The sequence below is a fragment of the Lissotriton helveticus genome, chromosome 2_1 (genome assembly GCF_964261635.1).
Source record: "Lissotriton helveticus chromosome 2_1, aLisHel1.1, whole genome shotgun sequence".
Lineage (NCBI taxonomy): Eukaryota > Metazoa > Chordata > Amphibia > Caudata > Salamandridae > Lissotriton > Lissotriton helveticus.
In genome coordinates, this window is record NC_136059.1 from 303,734,480 (window position 1) to 303,761,543 (window position 27,064).

The following is a 27,064-nucleotide window of genomic DNA, read 5'->3' on the forward strand; positions in this document are numbered from 1 at the left end:
ACATTCTAGTATTCGTATAACACATGAAGCATTTTACTCTCACATAGAAGTTTTCTGTTATCGTTTATGTATCCCGTTTACCTATGCATAAGTACACATGCCATAAAAATAGCAGTTTTCACATCTACATATTAACTGTGATGTTTTATCAGATCAACATTTTTAACATTCTGCATTCTTTTACGATGCAGTATGTAAATGTGTTCGTTTCCTGAAATGTGAAGCCTAATTCTCAGTTTACCGTTTTCATGGAAAATATCATAAATCATTTCCATGTGAAAATTTCGTAATTAAATTAATGGTAATATCTTTCAACAAAGTGTGATTTGCCAATGTTATACCCGTGTATGACAGGTCAGGCTAATAGCAGAAAACTTCCATCATGACCTGCCATAGTCTGAATTCGAAACGTAATCAACAAAATAGATTTGCTGTCGCAAATGGAAGATTCAGAATCATAACAATCTGTGGATGTCTGCGCCCATACCGCCATGATTAAAGGACACCTGTAGATTTTTGGTGCACATTGCACACCTGTTAATTAACATTCCGCTGGATGAAGTCATTAGCTGGTGAGCAATCTGGGCCCCATTCTACATTCCAACTCTGCAATCTGAAATTACCTGCAATCGGAGTAGCATGGAATTGACGCCCACAATCTGAGGCAGGCAAATTCTTAAATCACGTGCAGTAAGGGCCCAATTTTTTATTCTAGTTCCAAGAACCCGACATAGGATTCAGTTCAGGAAGTGAAAGCCCAAGAAAATCTGCATGGAGTTCAGTTTTTCTACATTCCTAACTTTAAGGTTGAACACCCAGAAAAGTAGTCATTTTGTGGGTATTCACGACCATTTCAGTTGTTTTTTTCCACCGTATTAGCACACACAAATATACTTCTACCATGGTCAAAGTAGAAATATAAATCTGATGGGAACTTTCCTAGTACACAAACAACAGTTTTTAGGAGCGTAAGTGATTTCTCAAGAATGAAAAATATCTTGCATGTGGACAAAAAATTTACAGTGGCAATATATAACAGATCTAAAATCGAGTACGGAATGCGCCCAGAGCAATCAATAATAGAAGTTCAGATTAATTCACGCTTTTCTGTGCACCACCCATTTTCCAGTCTAAAAAGAAAATGGTCTAACCTCATAATATAGGCACAATCAGTGGTCCCTGTGTTGGCCAGGACGGTTTGAAGCTAGTAGCCTTTTTTGTTAGTCTATTTAAAATGTTCCAGTTCACAGAGGTCTGATATTAGCTGGAATTAACCCGAATGTGGAATGGCCTCTAATCCGTACACTTACAAGACACAATTACTGTGCCATTATTAAACGCTGCAGTGGTGGTGGAATCATTATTCCAGTGGGGGTGCTGCCATTAATGTTATGATAACTGAAATCAGAGAAAGTGTGAAAAACAAAACGTAGTACAAAGAACTAGTCCCTAGTGTCACAAATGAGCTACATCTGCTCATCAGAAATAATGTATGGGTGTAGTTTGTAACTGGTGGTGTATTTTGGGGCACATTATCGCAATGTATATTACTAAGGGATGGTGCAGATCTATTGATAATATAATAAAGCCACAAATAGCCTACTCTTTTTTTTCAAAAAAAGAACTCCACTGATAGGCTTGCTCTCCTCTCTTGCGACGTAACACTCATTTATGACTTTTGTGCTCACCACTTTCAAATGTCACCAGCCGCCACTGACTCTAACAAAGGACAGAAGAGTAGCTTATGGTTGAGATTGTTCAGCGTGCCAGCAGTTCCAATAAAGTCAGTTTAGAGACACTGCCACCATTGTCAGTCATCCGTAAGTCATCTATTTTTAAAGTAACGACCACCTTCATTAACATTCCAGACAGAAGTATAACCTAATAATCCTCAGGTAGCCCTGCCGAGTCATTTTAACATTATAGGTAACTAATATTGTGCTTCTTCAATAGTTTTTCTGGGTTGAGATAGCAGTAATATATGATCAAGAATTAGTTAGATCTTTGGCGACCAAGACAGCATTTACAAGAAAGGCTGAATTATTACAGGCTTTATTTGGGCATGGACAGTGCTGGATTTAACTATGTATTTCGCTTTTAACATGTGGTGTCACTTTATTCTTGATGGAATATATTTGCATGGTTACATATCTTGTAGAGAAGTTGAGGTCTTATAGTTACTCATGTGTTTCCATTAGCAGTCAAACTCTCTTAAAATGGCAGTAAATGTGAAGCAGAGTGGTCATCAATTAACTAGATGTTATTGGACATTTTTGTAATCTTTTGAAAAAACATACTGAAGTTGTCATTCAGAATTTGAGCAGGAACCACGTTATTCATCCATGCTGTAGGGCTGGCTAATCACAGAAAGGTCCTAAAGAATTGTTTTGGGGGGATTCATTGATATGCCTGTTTTTCTACAGTAGGAAGGTTTATTAGCTGTCCTTACCTTATCATTCTATTTTCCCATTTGTCTTTTGTTTGTTATATTTTCTCATTTGTCGCTTGTGTCTTGATGGTAATTTCTTCTCCATTCTGTTTCTAGATTTTTCATTATAACGTTTACATTTACTTTATAGGTCTCGCCTGGAATAAGCATCCGAAGGATGCGTCCAGGCTGGAGACTTATAGCTGCCCATCTCGGGGGGAATGAGGGACAAGAGGGTGTTACGAGCTTTGCCGTGCGGATTTGGGTGCGCGAACGCGCACGTCCAGCACGGCGCCGTGCACTCTGTCTTGAACACGGGCACCCGCAGGGAGGGAAAGCACAGGGGGGGGGCGCGGCCACCGGCAATGTGCCCCGACGCCCCCCTCTGCTACCACAACACCGGCCCCACTTACCGGTAGGCTGCCGATCTGCTCTCGAGCTCCCGTTCTTAGGGGCTCCTGCGGCGTCATCTCCTCATGTAGCGCGGGGCTCGCTCCATCATACAGGAGCCCCGCGCAGCTCCACCGGCTTCCCCTTCACCTGGGCCCCCTCCTGGGACCCGGGGCTTTCTGCAGCAACTCCGGTCTCCCTCCACCGCATGGGAGACCGGCAACGAAAGCGAAAGTTTCCCCCAGGCAGGGGGAAGCGGAAACCTCGATCAGGCCCCGCCCACGTCTCCTCCGTGTTTGCCTGTCTTCCTGCCTCGGCGGCCGCCAATGACTGCACAGCCCCGAGCAGGGAGGCGGGCATAGCGTCTCCCGTCCACAGTACAGCGAGGTAGGCTCTCGTTTTTATCTCCTCGTTTTCAATTGTAATCTGTTCGGGTCTGTTTTAAATCTGCGTCCCTTCACCTCAAAAGAATCCGACTATTAGAGCACACCCAAAATCATACCTTAAATTTACATTCCAGTCATCGGTCTTGCCGCAGATTGCCTGCCATCTCTCTTTGCACTAAGAACTTTACCATGTCAATCTGTTCTTTGTTCATGTTCCTTCTATTGAATCCATCAGCATATAATGTTCCCATCCCTGTCGCCTAACAAACTTGTGCACATGCATGGCTGCTGCTTGCACGTTATTCACTTTTTATCCAGTTGTTGCAGCACTACTACCTTTGAAGACCACATCGATCCTGTTATGGCTGCCGAAGATGCACTAATTGACCTTTTTTTATTTGCCTGGTCCATTGTTTGGAAAAATATGTATATCGAGTGGGAGGTTCCCAGAGCTGAAAAGCTGCATTTCTTTTAGATTACTGTCACTGCTGTTTTAATATTCTGGTTGGCTTCCTCACCATTGTTTTGTCTATCTCCTTTCTTGACCCAGACACCCTACAGCCTCAACGCTGCACCCCTCAATCAATACCAGCCTTCCCTTTCATCAGTGCTTGCGCATTACACACGTGACTCTTGCCTATGGGAAATGCATTTGAAGCGCATTTGTTGTTTAGTGTTTCTCCCGCCGCTCCTCACTGGGCCTGGCAGAGGGGCGCTGCTTCGCCAGCAGTGAAAACCCGAGGTTTGGGCAGCAGCTCGTGAGTCACACGCATCATACTGTACAATAAGAGGAGTTCGAGTAACACTCGAGGGGGGGGTGGCGGCTTGACATTGCACCGCCTGCAGTGAAGCCCTGATCTCTAGGAAGGAGAGGGGTCTCATAGCTTGTGCTAAAAGGTGCACTCTAGCAGCACGCTGTGAAGATGTGCCACAAGTTCAAGTTACACATAGTTGTAGGGCCACCTAAATAATAACCTTAATGCAGTCATCGCCCTGCACCAAAGTATCCAAGAACTTGAGGCTCAAGTGCAGGTTCCCCAGGGATCCTTCCTAGCACTACTTTCGATCAACCGGTGTGTTGACCGGTGCACCATCTATGTTACCGAGTGTGTGCAGCCCATCTCCTGACTAGGGATCCCATCACAGTATCGGAACAATATATACAAGTTTATGCAATATATTCACTACTGGATGTTGGAGGGCTGCCTGAATGGACCTAAGGCTGATGTGCTCTAATGGCCCAGTAGAGCACTGAAACTCTGCCATTGATTGGTTAAAGCTACTGAGAGATGCACGAGAGCCAGAGACCACCGCCAAGAGCCAGGTGTTTTTTATGGATTTGGAACAGGCTTTCACGTCCCAGGTAAATGCAATGGTCACTGCTGTGGACAATCAGCAGAGCAGAGTCTACGTGATATTCCTGAAAGCAAACCATCACACTGAACTTGGAAGAATGTTGTAATCGCGCGCCCCATGACACCTCTGTTACACACACTCTCCCTCTTCCCCTCCCCCTCCCTCCTCCGTGGTATTAGGTTTATTCCACCCCCAAATGAAAAATAACGCATTTAGTTTTTGCTGGTGGACCCCAGAATGTTGTACACTACTGTGATGATTGCAAAAAACACAGTTGATGGACAGAATGAAGAACAATGTCATACATTCACCCCAGTACAAGGATCTGGGCCTAAATCCATCGTTTTTTTGCACTCCACACCACCCTGGGTTAGACACTGGCTATATGCAAATCAGCTCTGACCCTGTGCCTCATAGGAACAGTCCAGTCCGAACTACCAAACCATGTCTTTCCCAGACCGGAATCAAGCATCCAAGGACCGGTTTCTGGCTATCAGCCTTCATCAGCCTGGATAGCTTGACTCCAGTGGTGTGGAGAGCCTGGGACTCACGTCTGAGCATACCCAGCCCACTCGGGGTGAAAATTGCAAAAAACACAGTTGATGGACAGAATGAAGAACAATGTCATACATTCACCCCAGTACAAGGATCTGGGCCTAAATCCATCGTTTTTTTGCACTCCACACCACCCTGGGTTAGACACTGGCTATATGCAAATCAGCTCTGACCCTGTGCCTCATAGGAACAGTCCAGTCCGAACTACCAAGCCATGTCTTTCCCAGACCGGAATCAAGCATCCAAGGACCGGTTTCTGGCTATCAGCCTTCATCAGCCTGGATAGCTTGACTCCAGTGGTGTGGAGAGCCTGGGACTCACGTCTGAGCATACCCAGCCCACTCGGGGTGAAAATTGCAAAAAACACAGTTGATGGACAGAATGAAGAACAATGTCATACATTCACCCCAGTACAAGGATCTGGGCCTAAATCCATCGTTTTTTTGCACTCCACACCACCCTGGGTTAGACACTGGCTATATGCAAATCAGCTCTGACCCTGTGCCTCGTAGGAACAGTCCAGTCCGAACTACCAAGCCATGTCTTTCCCAGACCGGAATCAAGCATCCAAGGACCGGTTTCTGGCTATCAGCCTTCATCAGCCTGGATAGCTTGACTCCAGTGGTGTGGAGAGCCTGGGACTCACGTCTGAGCATACCCAGCCCACTCGGGGTGAAAATTGCAAAAAACACCCATGGGGCAACAGGGTCAGCGCTGATTTGCATATCGCCATTGTCTAACCCAGGGTGGTGTGGAGTGGAAAAACGATGGATTTGGGCCCAGATCTTTTGACTGGGGTGAATGTGTGACATTGATCCACATTCTGTCCATCATTGTTGTGTTTGCAGTACACTACTGTGATGTCATATTACCACATATGCCATGTTTCTCTAAAGCCCAAATTGTGAGTGGCCCTATAATTCTGTTGAGGCCGTTAACAGCAGTTACTGACCCCAGTGGAAATATAAGTGTGAGGCAACACTGGAGTTCCGCGGTGTTTCACCTGGAGATTTCACCTCCTGCAAGCGTGCAGGGTCTCGGTGCAGCACCTGGGCAAAAGCTTAAAATCTGCACAGTAAGTCCGATTTCCTTATGTTGTTTTCCCCAAAACTCCGAATTGCTATTACTTCCCTGACCCCTAATAACCAGGAGCCCAGGCAGGTAATGGTAATTCTGGTGCGGGCAAATAAGAAAATGGTCACGAGGGCCTAAATCTGCAGTGATTGTAACATGTGTGATGATGCCAGTGCTACACATTTATACCTCTTCAAGGACATGCACACGAGGGCCAAAGTGGAGAGAGGGGTTCATGTTGTTGCACAACCTGAATCTTTTCCTGTGGTTACAAGAGAGCCACCAATGGGTTAATAGATACCGCAAAGCGTTCCTTTGCAAATAATCCTTTGCCTGCTAATGATACAATAATTGGACGCCCTCACCCTCCTGCGCGCGCTCTGCTTCTGCTTTCTTACTAGCAAAGCCTCTGCACTTTTCAAACTGAGCCTGGTCTGCTACCAAAGCGCAACCGTCCGCTTTGTCAAATATTATTGATGGTACACTACCAAATGCACTAAGGTACGATGATTTTCTAATTATTTGCTCCGCAACGACTCTGATTCGTACCGCACTCTTTGAAACCTCGTAGTCCATAAATAAAGCAATTCACTTTGTTATGGAATCTATTGTATTTTGCTTTTTTCAATAACTCATCGGTTTTCCTTAACTTTTTTGTGCCTGAGGCTGTCTCATATGCCTGCGCAAGTCAAATGCCCATACAATCCATGATTTCTTAGGTCTCTTACCCTAGGGATGTCATGGGTAATGTAATCGTCCTTCCCACAGGGCCCTACAGTGACCAAAGACAATCTCTTGAGCAGTCGAGTAGGCCAGGTGCAGGACCACATCTTCAGTTCGTGCGCCTGGCTGGACTCCATGGTGCTGGTGCAGCCTGGCTGCTTCGGCTTCCCACTGGATCAATAGGTTAAAGCAGGTCCAGACCTCACCCAGGCCATACCAGTCACCACGGCAGATGCAGTCCCAGTTGGCCAACTAAGGAAGTTGTAGCCCCTATCAGTCTCACATTGTCAGCACTCCAGGTGCAGACCTGACTGGTCTGACACAGGCAGTGTGGTCTCGATCAGATCACTGCAGGTAGAATGCATGAAGCCATTCCCGCTAGGAACCACCTTTGAGAGATGGGTTGGTGCGGTAAGAGGAGGAGAGGTGTCACCCCTGGGAGCGAGTATAATTCCTAGATTACCCGAAGATAATAGGCTTCCTCTGGATTTCCCAGAGTCCTGGGGACATGCTGGGCTTCCCTTTCAGGACAGTCACTATTCCTACAGGGCTAGGTAGACTCCTTCCCTTTCACAGCAGAAAGTGTAGACTTCAGGTAATGCCCTCTCACCTCTGTTAGTCACACACCTGCTGTGGTCACAGAGCAGCCATTTGCGTACTCTGTGGGGCACTCTATTCCTATGTCATGAAGGGCATGGAACAGGGACCAAGCATGATCAAACGTGTATATACATTTTCTAGATATGGTATGTGGATCCACTGTTGCAAACTGTGTCAAGTGCTTTTCTCAGACTGTTCTCCAGATACAGTATTTGTGCAGAGTGATGCTTTTCACAATTGGTAGCACTGGTGCTGTCTCCAAATTGGAGCACCCACAGCACAGGCATAATGAAGTTTGAGGTTTCTGCGTGTGGTTGCCATCAACCTCTCTGAAGCAGTAATCCGAGGTAGACAAAAGGACAGATCTGACCTAGAAATGTCTTCACATTTCACAACAGATTCCCAGTTCCAACCCTGACTCATACCATCAACCAAATGACAGTGCTCAGGAGCATCTTCTTGCTAACAAAAGCCCTGATGAAATTTATAAAGGTAGCTCCATCTCCATCCTCCTCACTTCAGTATCTGGATTGCCACTCTCCAGCCACAGAAATTCAGGCGATACACTTACACTGTTTGGAAATGCTGTCCTCATCCTCCACTTTGTGTGCCTTGCCAATCTGGTTTTTATTAGTCATTGTTGCAGCTTGCTCCTCGTTGCCGTCCCACCACGGGGCGCGTGCAAAACATTCAGCTTTAGGAACAATACAGGCGCCATGCCTAATATTCATCAGTGAGATCCAGTGGGGTCTGGTTGCAGTGACGCACAGCCTCCAGGCAGCAGCCAAGGTTAGTGCCCTTGCATTTCTAGTGCTTGCTTACAGCAGTTTTAATATCTTAGAGTTTCGTGTTGCTCAAATAGGTGTAATTTCTATGATTTATATAGGTTTCCCTTGTCTATATTGCTTGATTTTGCTCGTAATATGATAGTGTCACTCGTAATCTTTTATGTATGCCCATTTAAAGTTGGTGCTATATAAAAATGCACAAATTCTACTTGCCACAGCTGTAGGGGGCAGTGGTTGTGTAAGACGGGACAGTGTACTTCAGCTGTATCCACGCATATAAATTACTGGACATTTAAGGGAGCACTTGTTGTAGGTTTAGTGACCTATCTAATCCAGTGAGATATTTCACTGAGCTGTTCAAAGCTGCAGCAGACATCACAAAATAATTCTACTATGTCTGTTGGTGGTTGTTAGAGGTTTCGGACTGGAGAAACAGGACTGTGTTTTTTTTCTCTACACTGGAAGCCCCTTTATATCTAGTGCTTCACAGACATTACATATGTGTGCATTAATTGCTTATCCTATAAAATACTATTTATGTATGGACAACATATTTTCAAAAGGAACACTTTTGCATTACATTTGTTTAAGGTGTTTCTAATGCAACAAATGTTTTTAAGTTTGAAAAGCAGAAGCATCAATTGCTGATCAGAGGTAGAGTATTTTTAATATTTACACAAGTTTGAGTTATTGGTATTGTAAATGCCAATGCTTTTTATTTATGTTTCTTTTTTAAAAACATGAATAAAAGGCATTGTCATTTTCAATGCCAGAGGTTAAGCTATTGGCATTGTAAATGACAATGCCATTTATCTGTTTTCAAAACCAACACATGGATGAAGGGTTTGTCATTTACAATGCCAATGGCTCAAACTTTTGCAAATGCGAGACCTATTGCATTGCAAATGCTTGTTTTAGGGTTGTAGTAAATTAATGAAATTGATGAACCTCATCAAGTGCCACGTCCATTATTCTATTTTATCCTAGCCTCTGATATTAATTTTTAGTTTTGCTAAAATAGCTTTCTATAATGGTAGCAGATGTTGCTCATTTTCCAATTTGAACTTTGCTTTTGTTGCTTCATAAAGTATGTATTCAAAGGAAAATAAATATTGTTTCAAGTCACCATCTTAACTTCTGGATAACGAGTTATGAGCACCACAATCAGGGCTGCACTGGAACACCAAAGCAACCCTGGTAAATGTTGTCAGACCAGCCGCGGTTGAGGGGGAGGGGGTTTCAAGTGTGAAGCACTGGTGCTTTTGTTACTGAGCGCCAATATTGCAGAACTGCTGCAAAAATGCCTCTCCCTCGCCCCCACCCATCCAGCCTCCCGGGGAAACGCCTGATGCCCGCTATGGCCAGTCCAGCCCTGTCCACAATTACTTTAGTTAGGGGCGGATGGGATTGCTTTGGGCTTGCCTTTGCAGCACCCACTATGTGTCTGAACCACACCCACTATTAAAACCATTAGTCATTCTTCCAGATTCTTCACCCAGATTCAGGATGGAGAGGTAAAATGTACTCTGTGTAGATGGCCTCTAGCACTGGACTGCTGAATGTTTGTTCTTCGTCTCCATGAAAAGAAAATACAACATGCATTTTGTTAATATTGATATCATCCTTTGTTTATGGTCATTTTATTATTATATTCTGAAGTATCAGCATTTCTATTTCTACAACACTTTTTGAATATCCATACCTTACTCACATGCTGGTAGTTAAATATTCTGTTTTCTGCATCGACGTGTAGAGCAGGTTCTGTCTTTTTTAGAGGTTTACTGAAAGATCCTCTGAAGTAATGCATATTTCGTCTGAGATGGCACTCTTTGTTGGATTGTAATTATTTCTGTACCTGTACTAGCCGTCCAAGCACGGGACTAATGGTTGAAGGTCTAAAGAGCTAATCGGGCATTTTCTGCTGAAAGCAGAGCTCAAAAGTGGTTTGAGGCTTGGCCCATAAGCCATTTCTTAAAAGGTGTCTTGTTGTATTTAACTCTTACATCTGAAACTTCTGCTCTCATCCTTCTGGATTTGAGCGCGGCGTTCGATACCGTGTCTCACTCCATCTTACTGAACTCTCTCCGGTCCCTTGGAATAGCCGGCTCTGCACTTGCCTGGTTTGCCTCCTTTTTAAGTGAGCGCACTTTCCAGGTTTTTTCTGCGAAAGCTGCATCTGCGATTTGTCCTTCGGCGTATGGTGTCCCTCAGGGGTCTATTCTCAGCCCGCTGCTGTTTAATATTTACATCAAACCTCTCGCTACCATCGCAGAGGATGCCGGGCTGTCCATTTTTTCATACGCCGATGACACGCAAATTGTCTTTTCCCTCTCCAGCACTGAAGTCGACAATGTGTCTGGTCTGAAAACCGGTCTGTCACTAGTGGCTGAGTGGATGCAGAGGCATCTCCTCAAGCTAAACGGTGACAAAACCGAGATTGTCATCTTGGGGAAACATAAAGATCTTTGGGGTCCACAACACTGGCCCTGTGCTATGAGTCCTATCCCTCAACCGGTCCCGGTGGTACGCAACCTGGGATTCCTCATAGACGACAAACTGTCTATGAGGCAACAGGCCACCAAGGTGGCGGCCATCTGTTTCACCATTCTAAGATGGCTCCAGAAAATCCTTTGGATGTTGCCTCACGCCACCAGGAGAACCGTAGTCCAGGCGTTAGTAACATCTCGCCTGGACTATGGCAACGTCCTCTACCTTGGTGCGGATGTTGCGACTATTAACAAACTACAGGTCGTGCAAAATTCATCAGCCCGACTCCTCTGCAACATCCCGAGGAGATCCTCTGCCTCCCAGGCTCTTCGAGATCTTCAGTGGCTCAAGGTTTCGAGCCGTATCAAATTTAAAGCCTTATGCTACCTTTTTAAAATTAAACAGGGCTCTGCCCCACTGTACCTCCAGAGTTTAGTTCAACCCTACAGGCCCAGCCGTACCTTAAGATCTTCGGCTAACTGTGACTATGTCATTCCCAGATTCAAACTGGTGAAGATGGGGGGAAGATCTTTCTCTCATCTCGGTCCTAAATATTGGAATGCTCTCCCTGTTGCCCTGAAGACTGAGACTAACATGCGCTGCTTCCGCAAAAAACTGAAAACTTTACTTTTTTATTTATCCCTTGCAGTTCCTGATGCTAATACTCAGCAGTGTTGTTGTTTTTTCTTCTTTAGTCTATCCCTTGCGCCGGGAAACCCACTGCGGGTAGCTGTTGCGCATTACAAGTTTTAAATAAATAAATAAATAAATAAAATGAGTTGCACATGTGGAAAAGTTGGTGAATATAGTACAGCCCATAAATACCTGGAGAATGACCGATTTTTGATAGCCACAAAAATATGATGACGTAGGCCCTTGATGGCTTGGATTCTTATGATGTTATTCTCAGTTGCCTACAAGCACCTGATGCATCAATCTTGTCCGTCAATGTAGGTAATAGGGAACTAATTGGCTTTTCTCAAGAATTGAGTGATACAATTTCCTTTACCCAATAGATTGCTCAGTGGAAAACAGCTGCTTGGTGTGAGTGGTACTGCTTACGTATACATGGGCTGCCCTTGTGGTGCTGATCGCACATCTGGATTTCTTGTGTACCCTCGGTGCTCCTTCTTCTTGATAATGTATGTTAATAGTTTTGTAAAGCCTTATGTTAGCACTTTCAAGTCCCTTTGGTGGGTTAGACATGCCAGGAAATATAATCTAGATCAGGGTTCGCCAACATTTTCTGTAATAAGAACTACTTGTGTTCAATGAAACTCATTGAGAGTTACTAATATGTTTTGTATATTAGCAGTGTCCAAATCCGATTATAATACAATAGTGGCCACCATATGCAAGGTTACTACCTGCGATCACCTTAGTCTATCAGATATGGTTGCCTGCCAGCATTAATATAAAAAAAGGCTTTGTCAGTATTCTTCTGCATGAGTAATACATAGCAATCATAGAGTAAAAACCTCTGATATCAAGGTAATACCTTTTGTAAAACGTTTCCTCTATGCCAGGTAATTTAGCATTCAAATATCAACGTTAAATATACTGATAACATTCTGCAATTTTTCTACAAATATTAGCTCATGAGTTCTGAAAATAGGCACATTTTCATCTTGCATACACACTCTCCGTTTTGCTATGTGTATATTAATATATCCAAGCAAAAGCTTCTGTTTTAGTAGGCTCGGCTGTGCACAGGAGACCTACTTACAGGTAACTGGAGAGCTGCCAGTAGCTCACGAGCTACTCGTTGGAGAAGCCTGATTTAGACAGTAAATAAGTGCTAGAATTAATGAAAACCACTTTTAAATACTGTCGGTATATTCCATTCTGTCATTTTTATTTCATCTTAGCCGTTACAGAAGCCATTGGTTTTTATTATTGATGCTGCTGTAGCATGCAGGGGTTGCCTAGTGTGCCAGAGATGCTCTTTTATTCATAGCTGCTCATGCGCTAGCATGATGAGCGTGGCCGGGATGCAGTGTGAATGTACAGGCCCTGGAGCTTCACATGAGCCTGTGAAGATGCTACCAAATACCACCTCACTGCTTTAAGATTACTAGAGCTGCTCCATATAGGAAGCGGTTTAATTGTACCACCCCATGAAGTGTCTGGGGCAGTAGTATAACGCAGTGCTTTTTCCTCTTGGTTGCCAGCTCTCGTCACTGATTAGTTACTTAAACACCCTCACGTATTGTATTTGCTCTTTTTTTAAATAAATTATAATGTACAGATGAGTAGACTGATGGCAGTGTGACATCATATTTTCCGTCTTGGGCTTTTATATATTATGTGGCCTGTTTATTCGTGTTGGTTTTATTGAACCAAGCAAAGAGGATGTGGCTAACGGCTAGAGCTGCCGAACTTGGAGCTGGGGAACCAGGTTCGAGTCTCGGTGTCCGCTCAACATCCTGTTATTCTGGGAAAATAACTTAATCTCCCCACATCTACAAAAACTATGAATGCGTCCTGGTGTAATGTAACTGGTGCTCATGTAAAAGGTTCCTTATCCATCGGGTTGAATCCTCCTATATAAAACTGGGGGAAAAAAGACTTCCAGCCTAAGATGGCTGACGCAGGTTAGCGAGGCTCCAGACCCCAGGGATCACAATCCTGCAGAACCATCGACTTATCTGCTGCATCGAGCTTCCCTGCACTGCGCTACCATTACTAGATGCCCGGATGGATGACCTGCCTGACATTTCAGGTTAATACGGACCTTGCTGCGGCATATCCCTGAGGTGAGGCCTGGCCGATGAAGGGGGCCCAGCTGCTGAAGAGTGACTCCTACAGATATGGCGCTCTCCCTGACAGTCCCGGTGGGACCCCCTACCTGTGGCTGGTGAGCTGATCGACCCCCAGCTGCTGCTGTTGCCTGACCAGGCCCAGAGAGGCGGTGCTGTGACGGCAGAGTGTGCTCGTGCCCCGGGCCGGGTGTCCCGCGGCCAGAGATGGAGGTGGTGCGGCTGCCTGCCCGGGAGCGCCTGGGGTGGCTCGCCTGCTGCCGGATACCACTGATTGCTGTCCTCTGGAGAGGCGGCGAGAGTTGGTGTCCCTGGCCGAGCGAGCTCCGATCCTGACACGACCTGCGGACGACACAGCCGGGTGATCGGACTGCATGTGGGCCCTTCATCCAAATTGAAAAGGGCCGCAGAGTGTATATCTGCTGGCAGCTAATCGTGAGTACTGTGTGAGGCGGCCCCGGGTGATGACACGGCCCGAGGATGCTGCCTGCTGCAACCACATCGGCCGCATATCGTCGTATACTTTGAGTCTCTAACTGGGGGTGCCCGGGCCCCGGCGTGCCCTGCTGGGGAGGAGGGGCGGGGCCTGGGGCCGGCTGTGGAAGGGTGCCTGAAGGTGCAGTGTACAATATAGGTTTGTGACCGGAGCGAGTTACCCCCTGGCAAGACACTGTCTGGAGGCTGCAGCCTGCTGTGAGCGTGGGGAGCACTGCCGCGGATGCCCTCTATGAGGGACATCACCCTCCTAACGACCAGTGAGAGGGGGGGGGGGCTTTACATCGGCCCATGAGGATTCTTATGGATGTGGTAACCATTTGCTATTCACTCTGTGCAGGGGCGCCCCTACACAGAGTTAATAGCAAATGGTTACCGGATGTTTCTAACTCTGGATTTAACAACAAGATCAGAATCCCTTGCCTGACCCCAAGCTGGCTCCCACAATTTTCCCTACCACCGGACTCTAACCAGACCTTGATCTCATCGGCCTATATGGTAGCCCCAGCTCCCTCTCTGGCTTGTTTTAACTCCCTCCCTCCCCCACCTCCTTCTTCTACCTCTATCATCGTAGTATATGTATCGATTCAAAACTGTCTCTCCAAAACTTTGAGATTTGAGAAACATGGCTGATGCCCGGTAGAGTTGCTAGACAAATAATGAGGAGATTGGCCCTGGTTTTCCCCTCGACCGTCACCTACCCAGCTGGACATTGGACACAGTTCTTCCACGTCTCATTGCTATGGCTCCCTCCTCCCCTCCTTTCCTAACAAATTCTCTCAACCTCGTTGTTTGGTTACTATAACTTACTACGCTATTGTAATTGATGTAATCTGTAACACAATGTCCCTTTGTTATAGCGCTCTGATACCTCCGGGTCTAGCTAGCACTATATAATCCTTTTGATGTACCGTTTAATGCAACAATCCTCTGGTTAAGCGCTCTGATACCTCAGGGTCTAGAAAGCGCTATATCACCTTTGCACTTCAATTAACTAAAACTGGTTTCCTGAACCCTGAGACCTGAGCATTATGGCTGATGACCGGTAGAGCTGCTAGACAGCTAATGAGGAGATTGGCCCTGGTTTCACCCTTGACCGTCACCTACCCAGCCGGACATTGGGCACAGTTCCTAGTCTCCCCGCTATTACTCCTCCCCCACGCCCCCTACGAATTCCTGAAACTTTGTTTTTTTGTACTGTACCTTTCTATGGTCTTGTTTCTGATGTAACTGTAACGCAACGTTCCTAATGTAAAGCTCTCTGATACCCTCGTGGGTCAAGTTTGCGCTATATAAAACTTTATAAATAAAAATAAATAAAATCCTCAAATTGTACTTGTGCATTTTTTTACACAGGGGTGACATTAAAACTGCAGTAAATTTCACATCCTGATTTACAGAATTCCTGGTGTGTATAATGTAGGCTAAGAAGTGATGCATATTTAGGGTATAAACTGGTTGTATGACCTCGGAGTGAGGCCTCCTCTCCTGTAGTAATAATTCTACCTCTACAAACTCGTATGGTTGTGGATATTCACACAGCTTTGGGAGCTAGTTTAACAAATGGTTCATTTTTTATTTCCAGCATGGCCATGTGGAGGTGACTCGCCTGTTTTTATTAGGAGTGTAGGGAAGCCAGAAAACCTAAGGCTTTTTTTCAGATTTCTATGCGCACTCCATGCATACTAAGTGAATTGCAAAAAGCAACACACCTGCAGGAAATTGTAGCAGTAATCCAACTGCACGTTTCCCAGCGGTCTTTCTTTGGGCTTTAATTTGTGATTTGGCCCAGTTTGCGTATGTATGTGGGTATGTATATATGTGGGCCTACAGACCTCCTTGAACCTAGCTACAAAGGATGGGTGTGTGAAACAATAGAGGGTGGGGTGCAAGAGCATGTGTGAAGATGGGGTGGGAGCCATGGAAGCAGTCTGATTTATAACTAAAATTAGCAAACATCTTCCCCGGGCTACAGCCCTTCTTTGCAGGTCTAGTTGTTTTCCTTGAGCTTTAGTCTCCATGACCTTTTAACCCCGTGTGTGGTTGGGAGCCCTAACCGCGTAGGCCAATGCTCTTACCATCACGTGATGCCGGCGCGAGCCTGTCGGAACCTTCTCCACATGTTCTCTCGCTGAGCCAAACCCGGCTGAGGGGCTGCCCCCGCGCGCTAGTCTGGTGGTGGTACTAAGGTCACACATGGAAAGCTTTCTGTTCGCTCTGCTTGCATTACATCTTTATGTTGCAAGTATAACAGTACATTTTACTTAGTAGCGATGTACTTGTTGCTCAGGCAGCCTGTTATGCGGTGTCTATTTGCACCATGCCTTGTAGTATATGGCAGGCAGCTGGTGTCACCTGCAGGTACCACCGCAGAGATGTGGTACCGCACGATCACCCGCAAGATATCCGCATGAGCAGGACTGTCGAGATGGGCATCGCGGGAGTTAGGATAGCGAGCCAGCTCACCCAGTGGATGCTTACTGTGATGAGATTGGGCAAACCTTGCGGCCGATATTTTATGTTTGACATGTTTGCATATTTCTCATGCTGTTCTAGTTCTCTGTAAAGCGTTTCGACACCTGGTTTGACCTTCATTTTTTTATTTACTAATCAAAGATAGTGGATGCCATTTGGACATGTAAATGAAAAAAAAAATATATATATATATATATATATATCAATGCAGTTCCTCCCACCTTGGAAGAATCAGAGGCCACACCGGAGACACTGGTGGAAGCGCTTTATTTGAAAATTCGGCAAGATGCATTTCGGCCAAGTGTGGCCTTCCTCAGTTGCCATTGAATGTTGAACTGGAGAGCACAGTCACGCGTTAAAATCACCCTGCCACCTTCCCATTGGTGATGGGTCGCCACACCCCCTTGTAGAGCTACAACACGGCTTGTAGTTCATGCATACTACAGACCCCAGGATGCATTTCCAGGTAAGTGTTGAAATGCGGTGTGTCACTGTGGATTTCGCAAAATTGTGGCAGGTTTACGACATGACAGACAGTCAATATCCAGTAATTGAAATCATTAAGTGCTTCCTCCGGTCTCCGAACGTTCCAGCCCCTCAAAGCACTTGTCAGACGGGCATGGGTAGAAATGACATGCAGATTTCCACCTATATATATATTTCACAACTAATCCTTTATGGGCTTCCTGAATAGCGTGCGTCAACATCCCATCAAGGGTAACAAGCGCTATATAAATACAAGCTTTTTTCCTCCTCTATCCTCCTGCTATCATTCCAAATAACCGACTAACCTATCCACCACTTAAAAAGTATTTGCATGTTTTACTATACTAATTCAACACTAATCCTCTTTGGGTCCCGGAGCAGTGTGCTACTTGCCGAAAAGCGCTATATAAATGCAATTACAATACAATACAATACAATATTTTGATCAAAAATGCCAATTAACGGAAAATTGGATTCTGACGTTGAGGAGAGTTGGTGGTAACAGAGGGGGTGAATAGAGTTGAGGAGGAGGAAAAGCAGCACACAGAGGGTGGGGAGAAGCACAAAAGAGAGGTAGATACCACCACAGAAGAACACGAGCTAAAGCAACACAGAGCGCAGGAGCAGACGGGCGAGAGAGAGCAGCTTTGGGGAGAGAGAGAAGCACACAGATTAGAACACGAGGAGGAAGGGTCTGGGGAAGCACACAAAGAAGTCAGCTGGAATAAATATGCACTATGCAGTACTTAAACAAGAAGAAACGAGAGCGAGCAGTGCGAGGGGAGAAAAGCAGATGGACGAGAGACCGACACGGAGCAGGGGAGGGGAAAGAAGCGCCTGAGGGAGATAGCTGTCAAACACACGCACTCACTGGGAGTTCTTAAGCAAAATGAAAAAAGTGGTGACCTATAATTGAGCAGTGGAAGCATACAAGTAAACAGGCTATGCTCCCATGGAAGAGCAAACACAAGATGAACAAGGAAAGCCATTGAATAAGAAGCAAGCAAATGAATGACAAAAAAACCAAGCATACTTAGTTTGTGGACTTTAAATCCACTGTAATATCTTGATAAGCTGACAATAGATCTTTTGCAACTAGATAGCTAGCTCTCTCTGTCTGGTAGGCTTGATATAAAAATCATTGGTTCAGGCCATCTTACCCCAGTAGCGGACGGTTTTGTGGGTGAGGGGCGGGGTGTGGAGGAGGGGTTGGAGGACAATAAAATAAAAAGAATAATTCAAAAAAATTTTAAGTACCTCCAGCCGTCTGCCTCGTGCTCTTCTGCTCCTCTTCTGGCAGACACAGGCTCCAGACTTCACTGCGGCCAATCCTGGCACTGCTCTCATGCAGAGAGAGCAGTGTCGGATTTGGCATGAGCGCTCTGAATTTGCGCTCCCAGTGAAGCTGGAAGCCTATGTCTGCTTTCCTCCAACCCCCCCCCCCCCAATGCAGCTCGGGTTGGAGACCGCTTGAGTGCGCATGATTGTTTGGCCCGCCAAACGGTCATGCGCACTGAAGGCAGTGCCCACCACTCCTCCTTCAGCCTGTGGCCCGTCCCCAAAGACTGCAGGAAAGGAAAGGTGGATGTGGGGGGGGATGACGTTTCTCCGCCTTAGGGAGGAGCCGCCGCCATCTTCCCCCAAGGTTTGGATGCTTTTACAGCTTTAAGCTAAAGAATAAAACAACCCTGAAATATTTTGTATTAAGAGTTAATGTTTCTTCAGTTAAGCACATTGAGCGTGTCGAGCAATTTACAGGAGTGATTGATGGTGTGGCAGCCAGCATCCAACTGTTGCATTTTAACTTCAGCGCCTGTCACTGTGCCCAGGTGTGTAGTAGTTTGCATTGGAGCAGCAGGTGCCATAGAACCAGGCCCAGAAACCTGAGGGTTCGACTGAACCCTGATTATTGCTGTATTTCACAGTTCAAAAAGCGGCCACGGGGTCCCACTTCCTTTTTTGCACTTGGGCCCACGCACACTGTCTATGCTTCTCATGTGCCCAGTGCTACGGTGGAACCATAGTACTACCAGGGAATCACACGCCTTCCATTTGCCTCAAGCTAGTGGTGATAGTCCGCCTCATTAGATTGTGTTCCCTGCTCTGTTAATGTGTGAATGATCCTGCCCATCACTTTGGAAGAATGGGTGTCTTTCTGCCCCTGACACCGTGTAAGTAGTGGTAGACTGACTGAACCCACAGACCATTAGATATGGTGATGGGATCTGGTTAATCATCTCAGGCCAGTTGCGCACCTTCTAAATTGTGCCAGATGTCAAAGTTTTCCTTGTTGCTGGACAGCACACAATGTAGCAGCACTTGATGCTTTCCAGCAACACATGATGATTTCAAACATCTTGTGATAACTGGACTGTACGCACATTATTTCTATTAATAACACGTATCATATATCAAAGGCGTATTGTTTTTCAGAGCTGCAGCGTGAGCTGCAGCGTGTGGCTAATCTAAGTCAACAGGCTACCAAAATAACTGTTCGCACTAGAAGATGAAAACAGTCTGTGAATGAATAAGTGCTATCGCAGAAAGCACATAATAGAAAGTCAAGTGCTGCCAGCTATTCATTAAAAATCATTTCACTTTCTTCAGCATAGTTGTTTTCCAAACTCTTGGAAATGCTGAGCTCCATCTTCTTTCTCAAAAGTATTGTTTCCTTTGCTTGAGTTCAGGTACTTTAGAGAATTTCCGATTTGTCCTAATTTTTTGTTTTCCTTTTCAGACCAGAGATGACTTCTTGGGCCAAGTAGACGTGCCTCTCAATCATTTACCGGTAAGCATTTCTTGATCCTTTATTTATTTGCTCTATTAATATAATGTTTCCTAAGTGGTTTGTTACAGACAATTACAGTCCTACATGCTTTTGGTTTCCAGGTATTTGGATAATTCAATTAGCACTCACACTCTATGAGGATTAGTCCCCGTTGGAGAGCCGGACACACTTTAATTACTATCTTCGCGCCATCCTAGTTTCTCCCCGTTTTGTTAAACACAGATACATTTCAAAGAAAATATTTACTTGAAAAATCAGAATCACAGAAAATATGACCTTCCATTCGTGTGCTTTAAAGTAAGTAATAGCGTCAGCATTAGAGTTAGGGCTGGGGTCAAAATTATTATTTATAGGTGAGATCAGTGCCAGACAAAGGTTAAGAACACAATTAGCATAAAGGTCAGAGTAAGGATTTGGGGCAGTGTTCTGGCCAGTCTGAAAATGCTCGGCACTAGGGAAGTGTCACTGTCAGGGGTAAATTCCAGTTCAGCTGCAGCGTTTACTTAGGGCGTGAAACGAGGTAATAAGATAATTCTGTCGAGGTTAAAGATTTTGACGAGAGTCCACCGTGACAAGGGTTGCATTTACACGAGCACGTAGATGTTAAAGTCCATCTGCAAGAAACACGAATTAGTAAAGTGTTTGAAATATAACTGCAGTGAAAGTGGGAAGTTTCAATGAAAATGATTGCAGTCTTTCATCGAACAAGTTTCACCCTAAATAGTTTTCACTCAAACGGCTTCTTAATAAAAAATAAAACATTTTACAATGAGAAATTTGAATTAAATGGGGTTTGAGGGCAATATACTAGAGTGAAGTGACAAAGATCCAAGTATCCGGATATTTGTGACAGAAACTTTTATTTCTTCCGCACTGAAAAAGGCTCACTCATTGTACCTGCAGCGATTGCGTCGTTTGCAAGCCTAACTTTGATTGTGTTTTCAGTTACTTTTAAAAAAGTATCTCTCCCTAACGTTTATTATCTTATTTCAAGCATTTAAGGGCTAGATCTGTGCATTTTTGTTCTAAAAAATGTCTGTTCTGCTTTTAAGGAAGGGGTAAACAAAGGTTACATCCTACAACAAAACGCTTTGAAACGCACGTGCTTATCCTGTGCAGCACAAACATGCACTCAACTACTACCAACCCCACTTCTCCCCCAGCCACCAACCACGCGTATACATTTTCCTGCCCGTGAAAATGCGTAGCAACTTAGGGGAACCCTCAAACTTGCAACTCATTTTCTGAACATAACCATTGAAGAAAGAAATACTCTGATTCACTGTAGTGACCCCACATCCCGACCCCGAATCCAATCTAATGTTGAAAGTCATCCTAGACTATTGCTAGCTCTACAATTCCATACTGATGGCTGCCTGTGCTGTTTCCAAAATGACAGATATAAAAAGATGAGTGGGGATGCCAATCCCGAAAAATAAAATCAATCACAAAGCTAAAATTCTAAAATATTAGGCAACCTTTTTCGTCTCTTACCAATGACTACATTTATACTGTCTCTTTTAGTTTGAAGCAATTGCTGAGAAATTTTTACTTTAGAGAGCTTGAGCTAAAACATTTAGCTTCCACAAGAAACAGGAGAACATAACTTCTATATCATTGGACGTTTTATCCTGGCTGCTTTAAGGGATATGAATATGTGGCAATTATGATCACCCCATCAACTCTAGTATCTTCTGCATTGCCACCTGGAAAGACGTTATAAAACCCTACTTCTAGTAGCCATTCCACTCTAGCAAAACTTGCCTTTCACCTCAACGAGACCCTGATAACCTGTATTTGTGATTGAGAAGCTAAATGTGTCTACATCATTTTTCCTGAAAAGAGGAATACAATTGAATGACTTCTTGGAATTGTAATGGAACATGAACAAATGAAGGTAGAATCTGCTCTCCATAGTCCTTTTTGGCGTATCTGATAATGTGATGAATGTGTTGGCAATTGTCATTGCCTTGAACACGGATAGCCAGTGATCAAGCTTATTCCAGATTTTGGAAGTATTCATCAGAGAAATCCATTTGAAGATGTTATTGTTAAAAATGTTCAAGTTGAGTGAAGTTCATGCTGAATTAGTTTATGGAGTGCTGCAGCAACAAATGATGAATGTAATTCTGAATGAATCAACAATTGACACCCAGTCAAGAGATCTGTGTTAAATCCATAATTATTTTGCTTACCATGCCACCCCAGTTTGGACACATGCAAATCAGTCTTCACCCTGCTCCTCATGGGAACAGTCAAGCCCGAACTGCCTGGACCGGAAACGAGCATCCTTTAAGAGAGTCCTTGGTCAAACACTCAGAAACATGCCCCTACCCACCCCTTCTCTCGGCCAAATCTGTAGTATGGATTATCATTCCTAAAACTCAAAGAGGTGTCCAAACTAGTCTTCAGGGCAATGTTGAATGGCCATGGATTGGACTGCCAAAATGGCAGTCACAAGCCCGATATTTTCTGTGCCATATCTGCCAACAGTTAGTGAAGTTACATTTTCATGCTGCATTGCTGCGTGTGGGTGGGGATCCATTACTGTGCCTTCTTTAATGGCCCTGTCAGTCATTACCACATTGATGCAACCACCTTGTATGGATGTGTAGGAGACTCACCCTAAGCTTCAGTGACTGCAGATGCGCTACCAAGAAAAGGGAACACAACTGTGACATATAAGGAAGGCCCCAAAATGTGGCACACTGACCCTGTATCTTGCTGCTTGCATTCCCATTTTGTCCCAGGTATAACTATCAGAGAGTTAAGCGGTTGTTTGGGTCTAGTGACATCTCCTTTGACCATCTATGAAATATTAATGGGGACTCTGTTCATCATGGGTCTCAGCACTCCCGACTCAGTTTTATTTGAACTCTGTCCAGTGCCAGCATTATACCCCTGGAGCTTCCTAATCTGGGAATCACTTCACATCCTTTGTTAATGCTATTGGCAGTCTGGGAGAGTGAATAAAGACTGGGAGAGTCTTGCTGACCAGGTTCCAAGTCGTGGCTGTGAAGCATGATCCTCTGGGCTGCTGCTTACTAAGTCAGGATTTGTTGAGGACCCACTGTTCCTGGCAGGCAACTTCATCCAGATAATGCACTCGGAGTTGGATAGCTATGCGAATAGCACAGTCTACTCTGATTTTTTTCCATGGATTTAAGAGAAACCCTAGCTGACATGAATGGACTTATACCAGGTGCAACAGGGAAACAAAGGAAGAGGACTTCTCATTGTATTCCCATGTTAATTACAACTACTAGAGAATCGACCTGATCTTTATATCCGGTTGCATTATGGGCAGGTTTACACATTCCAACATAGGGTCATTTACAGTATCAGACCAATCACTATAACTGGGATTGGCAATGATCCAAAAGGTGGTTTGACAAGGCAGGATGTTGGATGTGCCTCTTCAGAGCTCAGACCGTCCTTTATAATGAAATAAGCACAGTGCTTACCTACCGGTGGCTTAGCAGCTCTAGAAGGGTGGCCTGAAGAGATAGATGATGGCATAGTCAGGACCTCTACATGCTAATGACATTTTTACACTGACATTAACAGGAATGAGACTGACTTTTGCAGCTGTGCAGCTGGGTGAGGAAAGGCCTCCCAAGGAAATGAAGCAAGAGAGAAAGCGCTGTGACCCTGGTGAAATATGATTGGGTCCAGTTGCAGTGAGGTGATGTCACTGGAGAGGCTCTGTGTGTGGACTGGGCTTCACAGTCCACACTCTGTCTAGTATCATGGCAAACTGGGCTGCATAGCAGCCACAGCGGTCCGATGGAGTACCAGCCGAAAAGCAACAATGCTGCGACTGAAGAGGCCTGACGCACACAGCAGGGCCCAGAAATCTCCAGGGATTGTGAACGAGACCCTGGGAAACTGCACAGGAAGCATCAACCAAGAACCGTGCATGGACCTAGAATGTCCCATCGTGTCCCACTGCCAGGAAGTGGTTGATAAGGAGCAACTCTGTAAATGGAAGAGAAAAGAAGGGGATAGGGGCAATAAAGAAGTGGCTGGATGGGCATGGGGGCTTTTTGAGACAGAAGCACCACCCTTTGGGCCCATCTGATATGTCTTCCTCCTTGGCTCAAATGAAGGGAGTTGTGGCTGGGGGCATCAACAGTGGACTATGAGGGTAAAGTAACTTACTGAGCCGCAGGCCCCTGGCAATGAAGGAGGGGGTATCTGGAGACCTCTGAAGTCAAGGGATGATTGCCCAGGAGCCGCAGTGTCTGTTCAACCCCTGTCCCTTCATCTTTCGGTCCTCTGGTGTCAAGAATCTCTTCGCGTCTCTACCTTGGGAGCAAGCATGGCTAAAATTATTGTGTCTGACAGTCTAAGTTGGTGTCTGATCTAAAGGTGATAACTCATGTGGAGAGATGCTTCCAGGAAATATCACCTTGTGCCAAGAGAAGCCTTGATGGAAAATCAAAAGGGTAGCTGTCAAATCAAGGAAAATTGGGGAATGCACTTTAATGGTGACGTTTTCTGATGAGTAGTCTACTGAAAAGCGGATCACTCAGTGGAAGGGGGCCTTGACCTGGAGCTTCTCATCTGCAGACCTTATCTTAATGGCTTTTAGTGACTCCAGGAAAGTGCTGGAAATGCAGATCATTGAGATTGGAGTGGGTGTCGCCCTGCTGAGACTTGATCTGAGAAATGTTAATGATCATCTCACTGAAGCATACAGCCTCATCTCTTACATTAGAAAATAAGGTGAAGGACCACGGTGGCCAGCCCACCTAAGCAACTTGTTGATAGTGGGCATTTTGGAAGGACCAGAAGAGAGACATCCAGAACAAATACTTGAGGTTTTTCTCTGCGCACACACTTTGAATGACAAACTATCATCGTGCTTCATAGTTGAAAGATGTCATAGATACTTTGCTGTGAGACCCGAGCCCTCCAAGATTGAGTGATTGTAAGGTTCCTTAACTATAGAGACCGAGGCACAGTGCTGAAAATGGCATATGAGCAAATTGTTCTTATCACTTGTCCCCAATGGTGGTCTGCCCAGACTACATTAAGCTAGTTGAGAAGCAAAGACAATTATTTGAAGAAATTAATAAGATGAGCAATGCAGTTTTAATACATGCTCCTATTCTGGCTTAGCTGAAGGTCATGCTCAACTCCAAAATCTATTTATTTGACACAAAAGCTGCTTGGGACTGAGTAACTGAGAGGAAGAAGATTAAAATGTAATCAACAGCCAACTTAACTGGCATCAGGGCTGCAAGTCACCCTAAAGGCAGTAACACAAGCTAAGAGAACCAAAAGATTCAACCTTCCCACCCAAGTTATGGGCACCTTGATAGGAAGTAAAGTAGAGGTGGACGCAGAAGGCAGCAAATCAAAATCAGATTATGGACTACAACAAGGAGGCACTTGAGTTGACAATTCTCTGTGAAGAAGCAGCAAACTCCTTCTAAGAAGAACTAAAGTGCACATGACAGATCAAAAAGTATACATGATGACTTAATACAAATCAAATTTCAAATTTCAAAGCTTTATTCGACAGCAAGTCATAAAAGCAGTTACATCCTAACACTACACAATAAATACTAAGTCTAAAATTCATATTTAAAACATACATTAAACACTTTATGCTGTCAGTTTCATTACTCAATATAAAATATTCCATCAAAAAAATAAATAAAAATCGATCGTAAAAAAAACCCAAAAAAAACAACATATGACAATAATTCATTAGACTGCGTCAGATAATTGTAAAGTGCGGGTGCGAATAGACCAAGCCCATCCTAGAAATTTTGCAACAGCAATCGCAAAGTATGGTGAACAATCTGATTCCAATATTCTAAGCGCCTCTATATGCCTGCGTGTTCCTAAATTATGACATACTGGTTTTATCCATTTTCAACGTGGGCAGTGATAGAGAGGGCATACAAACAGTAAGTGAGAAACATTCTCAAAAAGGTCTTTACAATAGTGACATTTCTCATCCCGGTTCGTAGACCAATTTTGTGTAAATACGTTTAAGGGGAGAGTTCCAAATCTGAATTGAAAATACAGTTTTCTGTCAAACGGTTTTTCGATGATGTCCCAATAGAGTTCACAAGATGGTACTGTTTTGACATCAAGAAACCGTCGTGTTAGTTTGGAGTTGGAACCAGTACAAAAAGCAGATGACCGAACCATGGCCCAATACATTTTCTTCAAGATGATCTTCGATGGAAAACATGTTTATTTATTTATATTTTTATAAGGTTTTATATAGCGCGAACTTGATCCCGAAGGATATCAGAGCGCTTTACAATTTGAGGCAAAGGTAACAAATCAGAACATTAGAGGCATTGGCATGTCTAAATTGTGAGCGGGGCACATGCTTGCCAGAGGCCCCACTGACTTAAATACCGGCCAAAGGTACCAGCTACGCCCTTACCCATCCCTTTTCCCAAAATTATAATACTGACCTGATCCAAAAAGTACAGTGTTCTCTTGCTTATTTTACATTGTATATCCTACATCTTACACCTGCACAGTTGTTGCTCCTCCACAGTATTTCCTAGCACCCTTAGTTGTAAAGTGCTCTGTCACTCTTCGGGGCTAGCAGCGCTATAACAAAAACTATAAAATTCATATAAATATGCTGTATATGTTCTCTTCTACTTTGGACATGGGTAAATATTTGTGTGGTTGGATTCTCTGGCTATTTGTGGTGCATGACCCCAGCTTACCACAATCCCCCATCGATGATTGTGCTGTGGGACACCGAATGTAAAAAAGACCATTACGTCATGCCTGCACTGTTTGTGCTTGCAGTGGAGGCGAGAAGCAGGCCAGGAGTGGACGTGTTGGAGTTTAAAAAGGGGCAAAAGACAGGCCTGGCATTTGGCTGCATCACTGAGAGAAAGGAGCGGGCGCCATCCTGCCTACTATGGATTACTTTATTCTACTTCGTCGTGTATGAGTGAATACAACAAGGAAGGAGGCCTAGAATGAGATCCAAAACCTAACGGGCCGCGGCAGAGTGCAAAACGAGTCTGGGACTTATTGGAAACAGAACAGAGTGTAACTTGGTGCCGTCGTGGCCATGCACGGTACATTGCAATCATTCATTGTAATTCGGACGGTTCTTACTGTATTACTTTCTCTCAGTCTGTCTCACCTTGAATTACGATAAGCAGGCAAGTCACTCAGAAAGGTGGTCTCCTCTCCACGCAAAGTCCGACTACTTGACAGAGCCGGGGCGAGTGAGCGTAGGGGGCAGTGAGCGCGTAACGCATCACACTGCTACGGTGCGG

General features: G+C 44.7%; 1 protein-coding gene across 24 annotated transcripts in view; it reads left to right on the top strand.

Annotated features, from left to right (window-relative positions):
- Nucleotides 1–27,064, top strand: part of NEDD4L (NEDD4 like E3 ubiquitin protein ligase) — a 1,578,130-nt gene that overhangs the window by 979,860 nt on the left and 571,206 nt on the right. For all 24 annotated transcript variants that reach the window (XM_078674880.1, XM_078674887.1, XM_078674878.1 and 21 more), the window contains one exon: nucleotides 19,740–19,790. In XM_078674880.1, the coding sequence (XP_078531006.1) occupies nucleotides 19,740–19,790 (51 nt within the window). The remainder of the gene's footprint in view (nucleotides 1–19,739; nucleotides 19,791–27,064) is intronic.